Below are 15235 nucleotides of genomic sequence, written 5' to 3'. Positions count from 1 at the left end.
TGATGATAAAAAACTAATATATCTTTAAATACATTAACTAATATTTTTACTTAAGTGTAAACTAAGATTGTAAGAATTTAATCAATATACTTAAAAGAGGATCAAAATGGGAAATCAAGATAAAGCACAAATAAATAATTTTTGAAGATTTAAAAAAAAAACTCAAGCTTAGTTAGATGTTCTCGTAATCTTTAAGCATTAGTCTTGATTAGAAAAATTATATATAAGTAAAAGCTCTTTAACAAAATTGTTTTTAGAATTTTCAAATTCTTAGGGTTAAAATGTCATTTTTCAAATCAATGAGTTAAGGTGAACTTTATCAAATTACAATAACCTATTTGAAATTATGAATTTTTATGGACTAAAATATCATATCTTGAAGTTGAGTTTGAATAAGTTTTTCAAATATAGGTTAAATTGTCATTTTCAAAATTTTAGGGGGGAACTTGATTTTCCAAAATTTTAGGGGGCAAACAACAATAAGATTCAATCGACCAAATTGGCCAATTGTACTTGCTGAGTTCTAGATGCTGGATAATCTAGAAGCTATGTTTTCAGCTTCTAAAAATCTAATTAACCAAATTCTCTTTTAATCAACCGATTTGAGTAATAAAATTTCTAATGGTTAGTGTTATGCAAATGTCATAGAGGTGTTGCATTACATCTAGTTGACTGAATTAAATCTAATCAACCGAATTCTATGTTTTTTGAAATTTTATAATGCCAAGATTTATGCATCATGACTATATTTTTCAATTTTTCCTATATAAACCCAATCAAATCTATTTAGAAATAACTTTTGCAAACTAAAATTTTCATACAATAGAGAGCAAAACATTCTTAAACTATTCACTTGTAATCTTATATTCTAATAAAAATTATTGCCATCCACTTACTTTTTAATCATGTCTATTGGGTTGTACCAAACTATTCATTTACGTATATACTATTTGATAGAGCTTTTTTTTTTTTTTCCCAAATTTGTATAAATTCGTGTTGTAAAAGGGTGAGTTTCACTCCCATTAAAGTTAAAAACTTTTAGTAAGAGAATTTGATCTCTAGTATTTATAAAGGTTAATAGCACTTTGTAAGTTATTTGTACTACAAAAAAAAACTTGGTTGGAGTTTTATTAACCAAGGATTGGTAGAATACTCAAAAAGAGATAACTTAGAGGAGTGGACGTAGGTCGGGTTATGTAAAACCACTATATGTCATATGTTTGTTTTTCTAATATTTTAACTTTCCATTTTATGCCATATGTTATTTTGTTCATAATGATTATTTGTATTAACTATTGACATTTTCATAAATTTACATTAAAAAATAGTTAACATTTATTAAGAGGCCTCAATTGCATTAATCATTTAAATTGATATTAAAAGTTTTTAAAAGTCTAATTCACTGTTTGTTAAACCATTTGATCTTTCTGTTTTAGTCTATATAGAGTTTTCTTCGAATTATACACCTTTTCTTTATAAAATTAATAGTTATTTGACAAAAACTTTTTACTTTGCATCCATTGATGAACTTGTAATTGTTCTATCTAGCTAAAATGATTATCAGTTTGTTTAATGCTTCCAGTTCAAGCAACCACAGAGAATACCTCTTGATAGTTATATCTAGCTTGTTGCTTAAATCTCATTATCACCAAGAGTAATGATATGTGCACCTATCATGGATATGAAATTGAGTATTGTAATGTTTTGTTTAAAACTATAAGGGCAATGTTGTAATTGTAGTTAAGGATGCATGAGTCTTTACTTTTATTAAGTAAGGGCAATTATATCATTTTGCTGGGTTTTCATTCATTTTACCCTAAGTATATAAGTCTTGTGTTGTCGTGAACTATATATGGGAGGGAAATAGAAGGCGTGAGGCTGTTGGGTTTTTTCTCTCTGGTTTCTTGCATCTTGTGGTTGTTGTGAAGGAGTTTTGGCTTCTTAAGGTTGATTGGCGGCATCTCTTCGGTGAAGTCAGGTTCTCTTTAACATTTTTTTACCGTGTATATGATTTGTATACTTTTTTGGTTGTACAAAGGTTGAGATCCGTGTGTTTATATTCTGTAATCGAACTTGATAATAGTGGATTTGACTAAACGAACGCCTCTACCTTGGATGTAGGATTTCTTTTACGAAATCCAAACCAAGTATATCGTGTTGTTATATTTCTGTTTTTCGGCTGTGATATTGTTTGGATCGGAATATCTTGGGATTTAAATCTATAAATCTATAACAAGTGGTATCAGAGCCACTAAAGATTTTTCTGATCTATGAACTTTGACCTGTTTTTTTTCGATTATATTCAATTATTGTTTATATCTTGAGATGTGTTTGGCTTTCGTGCTCTTCAGTATATTCTAGTGAAATATATATGTTATGTCTCTTGATATATTTGAATCTATTTCGGAAAGATTGTATTCTTGCTGCTAGTATTTTGCTTTCTTGGCATTGCTATGCATTCTTTTGGTATCTATAGGATTAAAAAAACTAAAAGAAAAAGGAACAGAACATAATGGGGTCAACAAGACTGGAAATAGAACAATTTACTGGAAAAAATGATTTTAATATTTGGAGGAAAAAGATGAGGGTTGTTTTAGTGCATAAAAAATGAGCAAAGGCCTTAGAAGGTGTGGACGCTTTACCTTTTGATATGACAAATTCTTAGAAGGTTGAGGTACTTGAAACTGCCTATAGCTTGCTTATTTTACATCTTTTTGATAATGTTTTAAGACAAATTGATGATATTAGTACTATTGCACAACTATGGTTGAAGTTTGAGTCTCTTTATATAACTAAATCTTTGACTAATAAAATTTATTTGAAAGAGCAAATTTTTGGTTTTAAAATGGATCCAGGAAAAACTTTGGAAGAAAATTCAGATGAGTTCAATAAAATTACTATTAATCTGGCTAATACAGAAGAAAAGATTTCAGATGAAAATCAAGCCATTATTATTTTGAACTCATTGCCTGAAACCTTTAAGGATGTAAAAGCTGTTATCAAATATGGTAGAGAGTCTTTTTCTTTAGAAGATGTCTTAGGGGCTCTTAAGTCTAAAGATTTAAAAATGAAGATAGAAAAAAAAACCATAGGTGAAGGTTTGCAAGTTAGGGGCAGAACAGAAAAGAAAACTCAACAAAAAAATAAAAGATATAATAGATCTAAATCTATGATTAAAAGAGTTTACTGGAATTGTCATAAAGAAGACCATATGAAAAGAAATTGCCCTGAAAGAAAGAAAATGATTTTCTCTTCCAATAATGAGAAACATGAGTCTGTAAATCTACTTGATGGTTATCACAATGCTAAAGTATTAGTATTATCTAAGGGGTTGTCTAGAGAAAAATGGGTTTTAGATTCAAGATGCACCTTTCACATGACACCTGGAAAAGACTAGTTTTTAGATTTAAAACATATAAATGGGGGAAAGGTTTTAATGGGTAATGATTATGCATGTGAGGTAACTAGTATAGGTGCAATAAAATTGAAACTTGTTGATGGTTCTGTTAAGATTCTCAATGATGTTAGATTAGTTCCTAAATTGAGAAGAAAAATAATATCTTTAGGTTTGTTAGATTCCAATGGTTGTTCTTATAAGTCTAAAAAATGTGTGCTTAAAATAATGAGAAGAGCTTTGGTAGTAATGAGAGCTAAACTAATAAATGGGTTATATATTTTAGAAGGAACAACTGTAAGTGACTCAATGTCTTCTAAACCTGATAAGGTGGATGAAACTGTCTTGTGGCACAAAAGGCTAGGACACATTAGTTTCTTAGGCTTGCAAGAACTTTGTAAACAAAACTTGATTAATTCTAAAAGAATTTCTACAATAGAGTTTTGTGAGAATTGTGTCTGAGGGAATTCCCAAAGGTTGAAGCTTGCAGTTGCTACTCATAGATCAAAGAATATTCTTGATTATGTACATTCAGATCTGTAGGGTTCTCTTCAGGTACCTAGTTCTCTATCTAATGCTCATTATTTTATAACCTTTGTGGATGATTTTTCAAGAAGAGTATGGGTTTATTTCTTAAAAAATAAAGATCAAGCTTTTGAATTCTTTAAAGAATGGAAAACTTTTGTTGAAAATCAAACTAATAATAAATTAAAAGTTTTAAGAACAGACAATGGTCTTGAATTCTATAATAAACAGTTTTAAGCAATTTGAAATCTTGAGACATACAACCTGTACAGACACTCCTCAGCATAATAGTCTTGCAAAAAGAATGAATAAAACCATTCTGAATAAGGTGAGATGCATGTTAGCTGACTCAAGATTGAGTAAGAAATTATGGGCTGAAGCAATTGCTACTGTTTGTTATTTGATCAATAGATCACCCTCTTTTGTTATTAATTTTAAAACTCCTATTGAATTATGGTCTGGTAGACCACCCAAATTAAATCACTTGAGACCTTTTGGATGCCTTGTCTATATCCATGTGAATCAGGGTAAGTTGAACCCTAAAGTTTTAAAAGTCGTTTTCTTAAGATATCTTATAGGGACTAAGGGTTATAAAGTCTAGTTAATTGATAAATTAAAATGTGTAACTAGCAGGGATGTTGTGTTTAATGAATATGTTTTTTATAAAGATTTGTTTATCTCTAACCAATCTCAGTCTAAACAGGTTTATATTGAGGTGGAGAATTTTGACTTGAGTAAATCAACAATTTTGAGTCAAGTGATGAACCTGGTTTGGGCTCAAATCCAATTCATGCTCCAAAGTATGAAGATAGGGGTTTGAACCAGCAACCATCACAGAGTCAGAGTCAAAGTAGTTTAGACAGTGATGTATATTCTGATCTTTCTTATTATCAATTGGCTAGAGATAGGTCTAAAAGAACTATTAAACTGTCATCTAAATATGCTCATGCAAATCTTATATCATATCCATTTAATATAGGTGATTGTATTGAATTGAATGAACCTTTAAATTTCAAACAAGCCTATATGAGTAAACACAAAAAAGAATGGTTAAATGCCATGCAAGCTGAGATCGATTCCCTGCATAAAAATAACACATGGATTCTTGTTAAAAGACCTGTAAATAAAAAGACTATAGATTGTAAATGGGTTTTTAAAAGAAAACCTACTGCTCCAAGCTTTGGAAATGGAAGGTTTAAGGCTAGAGTTGTTGCAAAGGGTTTTTCCCAAGTAAAAGGAATTGACTATCATGAGATTTTTTCACCTATAGTTAAACATACATCAATAAGGCTTATTTTATCTGTTGTGGTATTATTTGATTTAGAACTTGAACAGTTAGATGTTACTACTTTCTTCCTTCATGGTAATCTAGAAGAGCAAATCTATATGGAGCAACCAGAGGGTTTTGAGAAACCTGGATCTGAAGATATGGTTTGCCTATTAAAAAGGTCATTGTATGGCCTAAAACAGGAACTAAGACAATGGTAAAAAAGGTTTGATGACTATATGCTCTCCATTGGCTTTTCTAGAAGTAACTTTGATAATTGTGTTTATTTTTGTAAAACTGAAACAGACAATTATGTTTACTTGTTGATATATATGGATGATATGCTTATTGTCTCAAAGAAAATAAGTGATCTGAATAAGTTGGAAAAATTGTTAAAAGATGAATTTGAAATGAAAGATTTAAGACCTGCAAAAAGAATCTTAGGCATGGATATTAATAAAGATAGGATTAAGGTGTTTTAACTCTGTCTCAATCTATGTATGTTAAAAAGGTTCTTGAATCATATGGTATAGATGATGCTAAATCTGTTAATACTCCTATAGGAGCTTATTTCAAATTGATGTGTGTTTTACATGATTTGCCTACTGATGAATCTGAATATATGAAAAAGATTTCTTATGCAAATATGGTAGGTAGTCTAATGTATGCTATGATAGGATCCAGACCTGATATTGTTTATGTAATCAGTTTGGTGAGTAGGTTTATGGGAAAACCTTATAAAACACACTAGAATGCTGTTAAATGAGTATTGAGATATTTGAAAGGTTCATGTGATTTTAGTCTTATATATACTACATCTGATACTAACAGTTTACTTGTTAAAGGATACTGTGATTCAGATTATGCTGTAGATTTAGACAAGAGGAGATCTCTAACTAGCTATATTTTCACATATGGTGATAATGTGATAAGTTGGAAGAGTTGCCTTCAACATATTGTTGCTTTGTCTACAACAAAAGCTAAGTATGTTGTAGTAACAGAGGCCACTAAAGAAGCTTTGTGGCCGAAAAGTATAACAGAAGAGTTGGGGTTGAGTTGTGGTACTCCTGTGATATATTATGACTCACAAAGTGTAATACATTTGTTTAGAAATAGTGCTTTTTATGAGAGAACAAAACATATAGATGTTAGGTTGCATTTTATAAGGGAAATTTTGTCTAAAGGTCATGTAATTATGGAGAAAATTGCTTCAGAGGTCAATCCTGCTGATATTTTGACAAAAGTTATTCCAATAAACAAGTTTAAGATTGCCTTAGACTTGTTACATATTGGAAGTGTGTGAGTCTGTCTTGCAGAGGTGTTTTTTACTAGTTAAATTCATGGTTTTTTCTTATAGTTTTCAACACGGTGGAGTTTGTAATGTTTTTTTTAAAACTATAAAAGCAGTGTTGTAATTGTAGTTAAGGATGCATGAGTCTTTACTTTTACTAAGTAAGGGCAATTATGTCATTTTGTTGGGCTTTTATTCATTTTACCCTAAGTATATAAGTCTTGTGTTGCTGTGAACTGTATATGGGAGGGAAAAATAAGGCGTGAGGCTGCTGGGTTTTTTCTCTCTGGTTTCTTACATCTTGTGGTTGTTGTGAAGGAGTTTTGGCTTCTTGAGTTCGATTGGTGGCATCTCTTCGGTGAAGTCAGGTTCTCTTTGACTTTGTTTTATCGTGTATATGATCTGTATACTTTTTTGTTGTACAAAGGTTGAGATCCATGTGTTTGTATTCTGTAATCGAATTTGATAATAGTGGATTTGACTAGAGGAACGTCTCTGCCTTGGATGTAGGATTTCTTTTACGAAATCCGAACCAAGTATATCGTGTTGTTATATTTTTGTTTTTCCATTGTGATATTGTTTAGATCGGTATATTTTGAGGTTCAAATCTATAAATCTATAACAAGTATTAATCATGATATCTCACCATGTGATTATGTGTTACTTTATCCTTAATCATATAGTTATATATCATCATATAAATTCACACTTCTACTGATTATAAGTACACATATTATTGCCACATATTTTGGTTTGTATCATTTTTCATAATCTATTCTTCATGACACCTTAGCAAGTCGTTGTGACCACCATTTTTAATTTTTCCTATTAAAAAAGGGAATCGAAAGCTAAGCTAAGCTAAGTAGTTTGTAGCCTTAGTTTTGATACCACTGTTAGTGTACGAGCAAAAGTAGAAATAGTAGGAACAAGACTGAGAGAAGAATGGTTGTTATTTGCTGAAAGCAATCCAAACAATTTCGTATGTTCCTCAAATGTAATTGGCAAGCCACTTAAATTTAATGTCACTATTACTGTTCAACGATTACTTAAACAATTCATCATATCAAACTATGACTCCTTTAAATAATTTAAACATCAAAATTAATTTTATTATTTAAAGTGGGAATTGGAATATTCTTGCTTTAAAGATTGAAAGTTGAAAGCACTCTTAACTTCACAACAAAAATGCTTACAACTTCTTGAGCTCATACTACATAAGCATGTATATGGACCAATTCCTCTTTAATGAAAGTAAAAGCAATAATATAAATTCCAAAAGACTTATTCCCAGCCCAAGTTTAATGCATTTTAAAACTTTCGTCTATAAGGTTTTGAAAATCTAAATATTCACTCATCTATTAAATTTTACAGTTAGAATCAAGAATAAAAATGTTATTTGTTGATTTTGTTTAAACAAAGAAAAATATATCCCCCTTTTTTATTTTAATTTTAAAAACTAATATTCTCTCCGTTAATTTTTTCACCCATACTATCTAGGAATTTCATATTTTAGGTTAACAGTTGTTTTTCTTAAAATTCAAAATATTACACTTATACTTTAAAAAATATATTATCCTTTTTTAATAATTATTATTTTTGATAATTTACTCTATCATATTGTCAACTCTACCATTAACACACACTCACTCTCTCTCTCTCTTATGGTTTCCCAACAAGTAACCCATCCGTTATCCAACTAAGTAATTAGATAATGTTGTACAAATCAGTGCAATTCATTGCACAAATCAGTGCGTTGGCTGGCTTGTTAATGACAATCATAATTATATATTAATTATATGGACCAACTCCTTGTTAATGAAAGTGAAAGTAATATTATAAATTATAGAAGCTTGACCACCCCACCAATCCTCTTGACTTTTCCTAAGACACGGAATCCATCATGCCCATTACATAATAATCGATTAAAGTACATAGAAGAATATTTAAAATGCTCAACTTGCTTTTATATGATAATATAAATTTCCATCTTGTCTCTTTGTTGAAGGAGACTTCTCTTTGACTATCAAAGATGGGTATTGGCTCTCCATCTTGTCTTCAGGCTATAATCGTAACCAAAGAAAAGAAAAAGAAAACTTTAGGATTTAAGACTAAAATGATCACTTTTCAAAATTTGAAAACTTTAAATAAAAAAAATTATAAAATTTTTAAACTTATATAAGAAAATATGATAAAACTTTAATTTTTAAAATTTTTTTAATAAATAATGATTTTACTCTTAACATTAATTATGATTTTTAATAGAAATTGAGTCATAAAGAAGTGTTTAAATTTTTAAAATTTTATAAATATATATTTATCTTTATATTAAATCTTGATTAAAAATAATCGTTTGGCCTCTAATAGTGTGGTCCAATAGTTTAGTAAGTCGGCAGCTCCCATGCAATAACAAAATTTAAGAGAATTTTAGAAGTCCTTGTCCATAAAGCTTGTAGAATTGGTCAAATTTCAAAAGAACTTTCCAGCCCATTATATTCACCTATTGCTTTCTCACAATAGCTTGACTGATACGCACCTTTTTAATATATTTTATTTTAGGGTTACTTCAAAATTGCCTTATTTTATACGTTGATATTATTGGCTCATTGCATGTGAAGAGTCTGATTTGATGGATGATATTATGCAATAATAATAAGAGGTTATAGTTGTATTCTTTGAATGAACAATAAAATTAAATATACATATTTTATTAAGATTTAAATATATAATTAAATATATAAATGATATATGATATTATCTTAGGATTATGTGTTTTTTAATTTTTAATTCGAAATTATTCAATCACATTATGATATATTATTTATATACTTAAAAGTGTATACGAATTAATATTTGTCTTTCATCAATGGAGGGAGTCAAAGATGATTCGTCTCTTTGTCAATAAACAAATAGGCTTTGTCAATAAAGTTTTCGTTTCTTCATCAACCAACGGAGAGAGAAAGTCGATTAAAGGTTAGGGTAAGAAGAGAAAGTTATCGGAGATCGAGATAGTGGTTGAGGTGGGAAGAAAATAAACTTTACATATTAGGGGAAATCATTTTTCAAAGTTTGAAAAATTTAAACAAGAATAAAGTTATCAGTTTTCAAAACTTGAGAGAAAATAAGATAAAATTATATTTTTTAAATATTATTATTAAAATAATAATTTTATCCTTATATTTAATAAAAAATTTAACAAAAATTAAATAAAAGATAAATTATTGAATTTTTAAAATTTTACATATGAAAGATAGACTAAGCCTAGGTTGGAATAGGTATTTTTGGCCATTTTTAAATATTAACTTTTTAGGTTACTTCAAAGTTGCCTAATCCTAAAATATTGTTATTATTGGCTGATTGCACATGAAGTATCTGATTTGATGGATGATATTATGCAACAATAATGAGGTTATAGTTGTATTCTTTGAATAAATAATAAAACTAAATTTTTATAATTTTTTAATATATAATTAAGTATACAAATAATATATAAAATATATTTTTATTTTTAATTTAAAATTATTAAATCACATTATAATATATTATTTATGTATTAAAAATATCTACATATAATATTACTCTTATCATGAAATATAAATAAATAGATTATAAATATGCATAATTTTTATTTAGTTTTAGATCAAGTTAAAAGACTTTTTTCCATTCAAGATTTAGCTCATTATTAAATTGATACCCATAAATTTTTGAAAATCTAAATACCCACATGTCACTTAATTTCTATTAAGATTTTCTATTAGTTATAATAATAAAACGACCTCTTTACTCTTATAACTAATAAAAAATGATTTTAAATTTTTAAAAATTTACAAATATCAATTTGACAATGAATCAAACTTGGGATGATAATAAGTGTTTTGGCCTTTAGATTATTTATTTATTTTTCGAAATTACAATTTCAAGTAGAAAACAGTTCATATTTCAAATCTTGACATAACCACTCTTAATTAATATTTATCAATTGATTTTTTAAAATATAATTTTAATAATTTCAACCAAAAACTAAAAATAAATATTAAAAACATTTATCACTTATTACTCAAAACATTTCCTAAAATAATATGCCCTAGCATTCAATTTTGCACCTAAACATGAAATAGGATCCACTGTTCAACTTGCCAAACAGTGCCTTTTCCATAACAGCTGCCATTTTTCTACACTACACAAACTCGGTTTTGGAACCACCTAAAATAAAAAAAAACCTAAATTTGTGTCATGCCATTCTCATAAAGTGTCATCTGGCCAAAATCCTCTGAGACCAGGTGCAATCTGATAATATCATTAATGTAATTTAAATCGAATTCGAATAAATCCTTGACAACTACTTTCATAATCATAATGAAAAAAATAAAATAATTACGAATAATATGATAATTTATTATTTCAAAATTTTAAGTAGATATTTGATATTTAAATATTATAGAGTTAAAATTTGTGATTTTTCTTATCTTTGGTTGAGAAATAGTAATTCACTCTATCAATAAATTAAATTTAAAAAGTCTTTAAGAAAATATAAATTCAAATCTCCTTTTACAATATTTCAAAGATTAATTATTGGATTTAGAATTTGGCATATTCAATATAATTAATTTGATTTTAAATAAATAATCTGACTTATATAGATTTTCTCATTTTAAAAAATTAATTAAAAGATAAAAGATATATGTTTGTTATTATTACGATGTTTTAACATATTAAATTAATAAAAATTATTAATTATGGATTATTTTATATGCGTATAAAAACTTTACTTATTTTTACATATTATATTCTAAAATAAACACATAAATGATTGATGGACTTTATTTTATATTTTGTAATGATAATTTCATAATTAATTTTTAGATTTTTCTTCGTGATAATGTATTTTTGAAATTTTATTATATATCCAAAAAAATTATAGTATTAACTCAATTAATTTATTTTATTTTTCCTTGAAATAATATTTTTGAAAAAAAAAAAAAAAAAAAAAGAAAAGAGAAGCTTCCCGGGCACCTTTACCTCACCAAAAAGTAAGAGCCGGTCTATTTGTAACGTGAATTGAATGCTCTACCCAGAAGCCACCGCTCTTCTCTCTCTCACAGAAACTCTTGTATAAATATGATTCTCTCTTGTTCTCATTTTTTCTCATCAACAGCTCCCTCTAATTCCAACTTTTTTCTCATTTAACAATCTCCAACTACAAAACCTCCCTCTTCAAATTCCCGTTTTACCTCCGCAACGTTCAAAGTTTTGTTTTTTCCGTTATATTATTACCTCCTCATAACCCAGGTAGGCACATGGACTTATACGTTTTCTGTGTCCCTGTTCTCTTTCTTTTTTTTTTTTTTTTTTGCATTGGTTGCTTTGCTTGATCCATAGATTTTAGCTTTTCTTTTGCAAGTTGTTTGTTTTTATCAAGACGTTAGCTTTTAGACAATTCAACATAACTATAAATTTTGTTGCTTGGATTTGGATATATGTTTTCTCTTTGTGGGAAATTTATTCGGGGATTGAACAGCTTCGTTTGCATCCGGGTTTTCGGTTTTTTGGGTGTTTTTTGATGTTGTAAGTTTTGAGTTTGATTCTTTAGATATGGGGTTTACTGGTTTAATGTTCTGTGTTTCTTAAAGCTTGTACATTTATGATTATTGGTAGATCTAGGATATATGTGTTCTTTTGATTTGATATTTTGTATCTCCATGTTGTATTGATCAGGCTGAATCTTGTATTGGAGGCATAGATTCTCCATGGTGAGCTTTTTAATGTTGTTTTTTGTTACCTTCTCATTTGAATCTAATTCATAACAAATGGAGACCGAACAAGTTTAACTTCATTGGGATAATAAAGAAGGTTGCAATTCTTTTGTTTTCTTTTTGCTGATCTTGTTTGTGTTGCGGTGTTTTGTCGTGATTAGGGTGAAGCTCCGGCTTTAAATGTGGATGATGTGCAGAATGGGAATAGATTTCCAATTTCAAATGGCTCTAGTTTAAAATCTAAAGCCAGTGAAACAAACACCGTCATTGGTGATAAAACAGTACGATAATTGTTCATCTTTTTTTAAAGTCTTATTTTGTTCTGTAGTTGCTTGCTGTGTCAATCAGTTCTATTGTTCAAAATTGTTTGAACAATTTCTTGACAGTATCTTATTGCTGGGAGTGATGAATCTATTGGAGTTAAGATTTATGACAAGTCGACAGGAAAACGGTGGGCTGTAGCTGTGGTTATCTACTTGCTTCATCTGGATCTTAGTTTAGTATTTTGGGGTACTGATTTCAGATAACGTTTGCAGGATGATTCCTACTGTGCGGGGTGAAGAACCCAAGCCATGTGAAGGCCATTCAGCTGTTGCTATAAATGAAGATCGAATATTGGTTATTAAGAAGGGTGCCACTTCAGATGACTGCATTTGGTTTCTTGAGGTTAGTATTTGAAGGAATAAGACACCTGTGATTTTGCAATTTTTCTTTTGGAGAGTGTTTGATTTGGTTATATATCGGCAGGTGGATACCCAATATGTTAGGGAGCAGAAGAAAAAAGTTGGAACTGAGATTGTTGCCTGGAGTAGAGGGTTTATAGGCAATGCTCAGAAGCCAGTTGTTATTAGTGGTCCTTCTGGGGTTGGTAAGGGTACATTGATATCATTGCTTATGAAGGAATTTCCATCCTTGTTTGGATTTTCTGTGAGCCACACAACTCGTGCACCCCGGGAAATGGAGAAGAATGGGGAGCATTACCACTTCACTGAGCGAAGTGTTATGGAGAAAGAGATAAAAGATGGGAAGTTCCTCGAGTATGCCTCTGTTCATGGGAATCTTTATGGAACCAGTATTGAAGCTGTTGAGGTGGTTTCAGATGCTGGAAAGGTAAGAAAAAGCTACAAAACGTCTGTGATATTTATGATAACTAAGCACACTAATTTAATAATTACGTGGATGTTAAAACATGGGTTCATGAGATCATTGTCTGAAAGTATCCCTGTTGTTTTCTTCTTGGATGAAATGAAGCGGACAGCCATTCATTTAACTCCCCAATCACAGCATGAATATATCTTTTAGATGTTGTGGACACAATTTTGGCCAGAATATGACTGATTTAAATTAAAAAGAAAAAAAGGAGTCAAGTTTGGTGGATTATATCCCTGACAATTACTGTGAAGAAATCAAAAACCTTTGAAGGTAGCATAGATTTGACCTTTTTACCACCTGCACATGGGTAATGTTAAAAAAATGGCTCATAATTATTTGTGCTAGCAGACTTGAGTATTTTTCTCTTATTCTCTTGGTTTAAATGTAGAGATGCATTCTTGACATTGATGTCCAAGGCGCAAAATCTGTGAGGGCTAGTTCTCTTGAAGCTATTTTTATCTTTATCCGTCCACCCTCAATGAAGCAGCTAGAGGAGCGTCTCCGTGCAAGGTAATTAGATCTATGTATTCTGATCTATATAATCTCAATCATTCCCAAGACTGGTGTTCTAATTTACGTTTTGTGAACAGGGGGACTGAGACAGAAGACCAAATCCAAAAACGACTTCAAAATGCTGAGGCGGAGATTAAGCAAGGGACATCCTCTGGAATCTTTGATCATATTTTGTATAATGATAAACTCGATGAGTGTTACAAGAACCTTAAGGTAATTCTCAGCTTCATTACATCAAATACATGCTTGCAAATCTTAGATCAGTAGCTAGGTTCATATCCTGATCCGTCAACTCTGATTGGCATAGGAACGATTGGGTCTTGATGGAATTACAGCTTCAAATAATCAAACAGGTAAGAAAGCCTTGCAAATTTATCAATCAAATGGCTTCTTGTAATCTCTTAATATAATCTTATGCTAGAAAAGAATCTAAATGTTTGTGAAACACATGATTCCAGCACCCAGAGAGATTGATTTGCCAGTGGACCATTCAGTATCAAAAGTTGATAACAAAATCCTCATAAAGTGTGGGACTCCAGGATCCGGAAAAGCATCAGAGAACTTGTAAGTTCCGTATTCTTTCAATGGATATTTGGCAGTGCAATACTTAATGACAGAGACTCAAACTAACTGCTATCAATTGATATGCGTTGTAGGATCATACTGGATGTATCCTCACTTAAAGGAGGGGCACCGGGACGGACTAGAGGGCTTGATGTTTACGCCATTGATTCATTTTCAGATGGCTTGAATGGGAACGGTTGTCAATGCCGGTGATATTGACATGGTTTTACATTGAAAATTTTCTCTAAGCTCATTTTATACAACTTAGAAAGGAGAGTCTTGATGAAGCTCTAGTTGTGATTCCATAAGACTATGCCACAAGCTATTATCATTTATTTTTTACGTCTCAGCATTCTTTGCTTGTTTTCAATCAGAAACTGACTTCCAGTGTTTTAACAATTACTATTCCCTGCATGGGTAATGAGAGATGATTCTTGATTTGTGCGGCAAGAATTACAGCATTCTAAAGTTTCAGGTTGAACATTGAGATACAAAAAGGGAGATGAAAATATGCAACTTATTGAAAATGTATTGTCAAAATAGAGTTTGATTAGACAGCAAGTTATTCGGTTTTAGCCTAAACATCTATGAGAGTAAAAATTCTTAAAACAATTTGGAAATTTCCGTTTATTCCTTAGATGTTCAATTTGAAAATTTTCCTTTTGATTTCTTTTGTGTGGAATAATTATGTTACTAGTCTGTCTTCTAATGCCAGCAAGCTTGAAGGAAAAGTGTATGAAAGGAAACAACAAAGAAGATATTCTTATCAATATAATGGG

The 15235-nt window shown here is 29.9% G+C and overlaps 1 protein-coding gene across 3 annotated transcripts; it reads left to right on the top strand.

Moving 5' to 3' along the window:
- The first annotated feature begins 11546 nt into the window (after positions 1 to 11546).
- LOC123197790 (guanylate kinase 2-like) lies at positions 11547 to 14906 on the top strand. 3 transcript variants are annotated; one of them, XM_044612185.1, is made up of 11 exons: positions 11547 to 11763; positions 12190 to 12224; positions 12389 to 12508; positions 12614 to 12678; positions 12764 to 12893; positions 12975 to 13337; positions 13768 to 13889; positions 13970 to 14105; positions 14200 to 14245; positions 14351 to 14456; positions 14549 to 14906. In XM_044612185.1, exons 2-11 carry the CDS (start codon positions 12222 to 12224, stop codon positions 14667 to 14669), a joined length of 1212 nt encoding a protein of 403 aa, XP_044468120.1. In that variant the 5' UTR covers positions 11547 to 11763; positions 12190 to 12221; the 3' UTR covers positions 14670 to 14906. The 3 variants fall into 3 exon arrangements, with proteins under 3 accessions (XP_044468120.1, XP_044468122.1, XP_044468121.1); XM_044612186.1 differs by lacking the exon at positions 12190 to 12224 and having other exon boundaries at positions 11549 to 11763; XM_044612187.1 differs by lacking the exons at positions 12190 to 12224; positions 12389 to 12508; positions 12614 to 12678 and having other exon boundaries at positions 11548 to 11763.
- The last annotated feature ends 329 nt before the right edge of the window (positions 14907 to 15235 follow it).

The sequence above is a fragment of the Mangifera indica genome, chromosome 15 (genome assembly GCF_011075055.1).
Source record: "Mangifera indica cultivar Alphonso chromosome 15, CATAS_Mindica_2.1, whole genome shotgun sequence".
Taxonomy (NCBI): Eukaryota; Viridiplantae; Streptophyta; class Magnoliopsida; order Sapindales; family Anacardiaceae; genus Mangifera; species Mangifera indica.
Note: the sequence above shows the minus strand (reverse complement) of the source record. Positions and strands in the feature narration are given on the sequence as shown.

What these genes read in the sequence shown, in the direction of transcription:
- LOC123197790 (XM_044612185.1), top strand. An exon ending in TGGTTTCAGATGCTGGAAAG is followed by an intron (nt 13,338 to 13,767) that starts GTAAGAAAAAGC and finishes GTTTAAATGTAG; the next exon opens with AGATGCATTCTTGACATTGA. An exon ending in GGAAAAGCATCAGAGAACTT is followed by an intron (nt 14,457 to 14,548) that starts GTAAGTTCCGTA and finishes TATGCGTTGTAG; the next exon opens with GATCATACTGGATGTATCCT.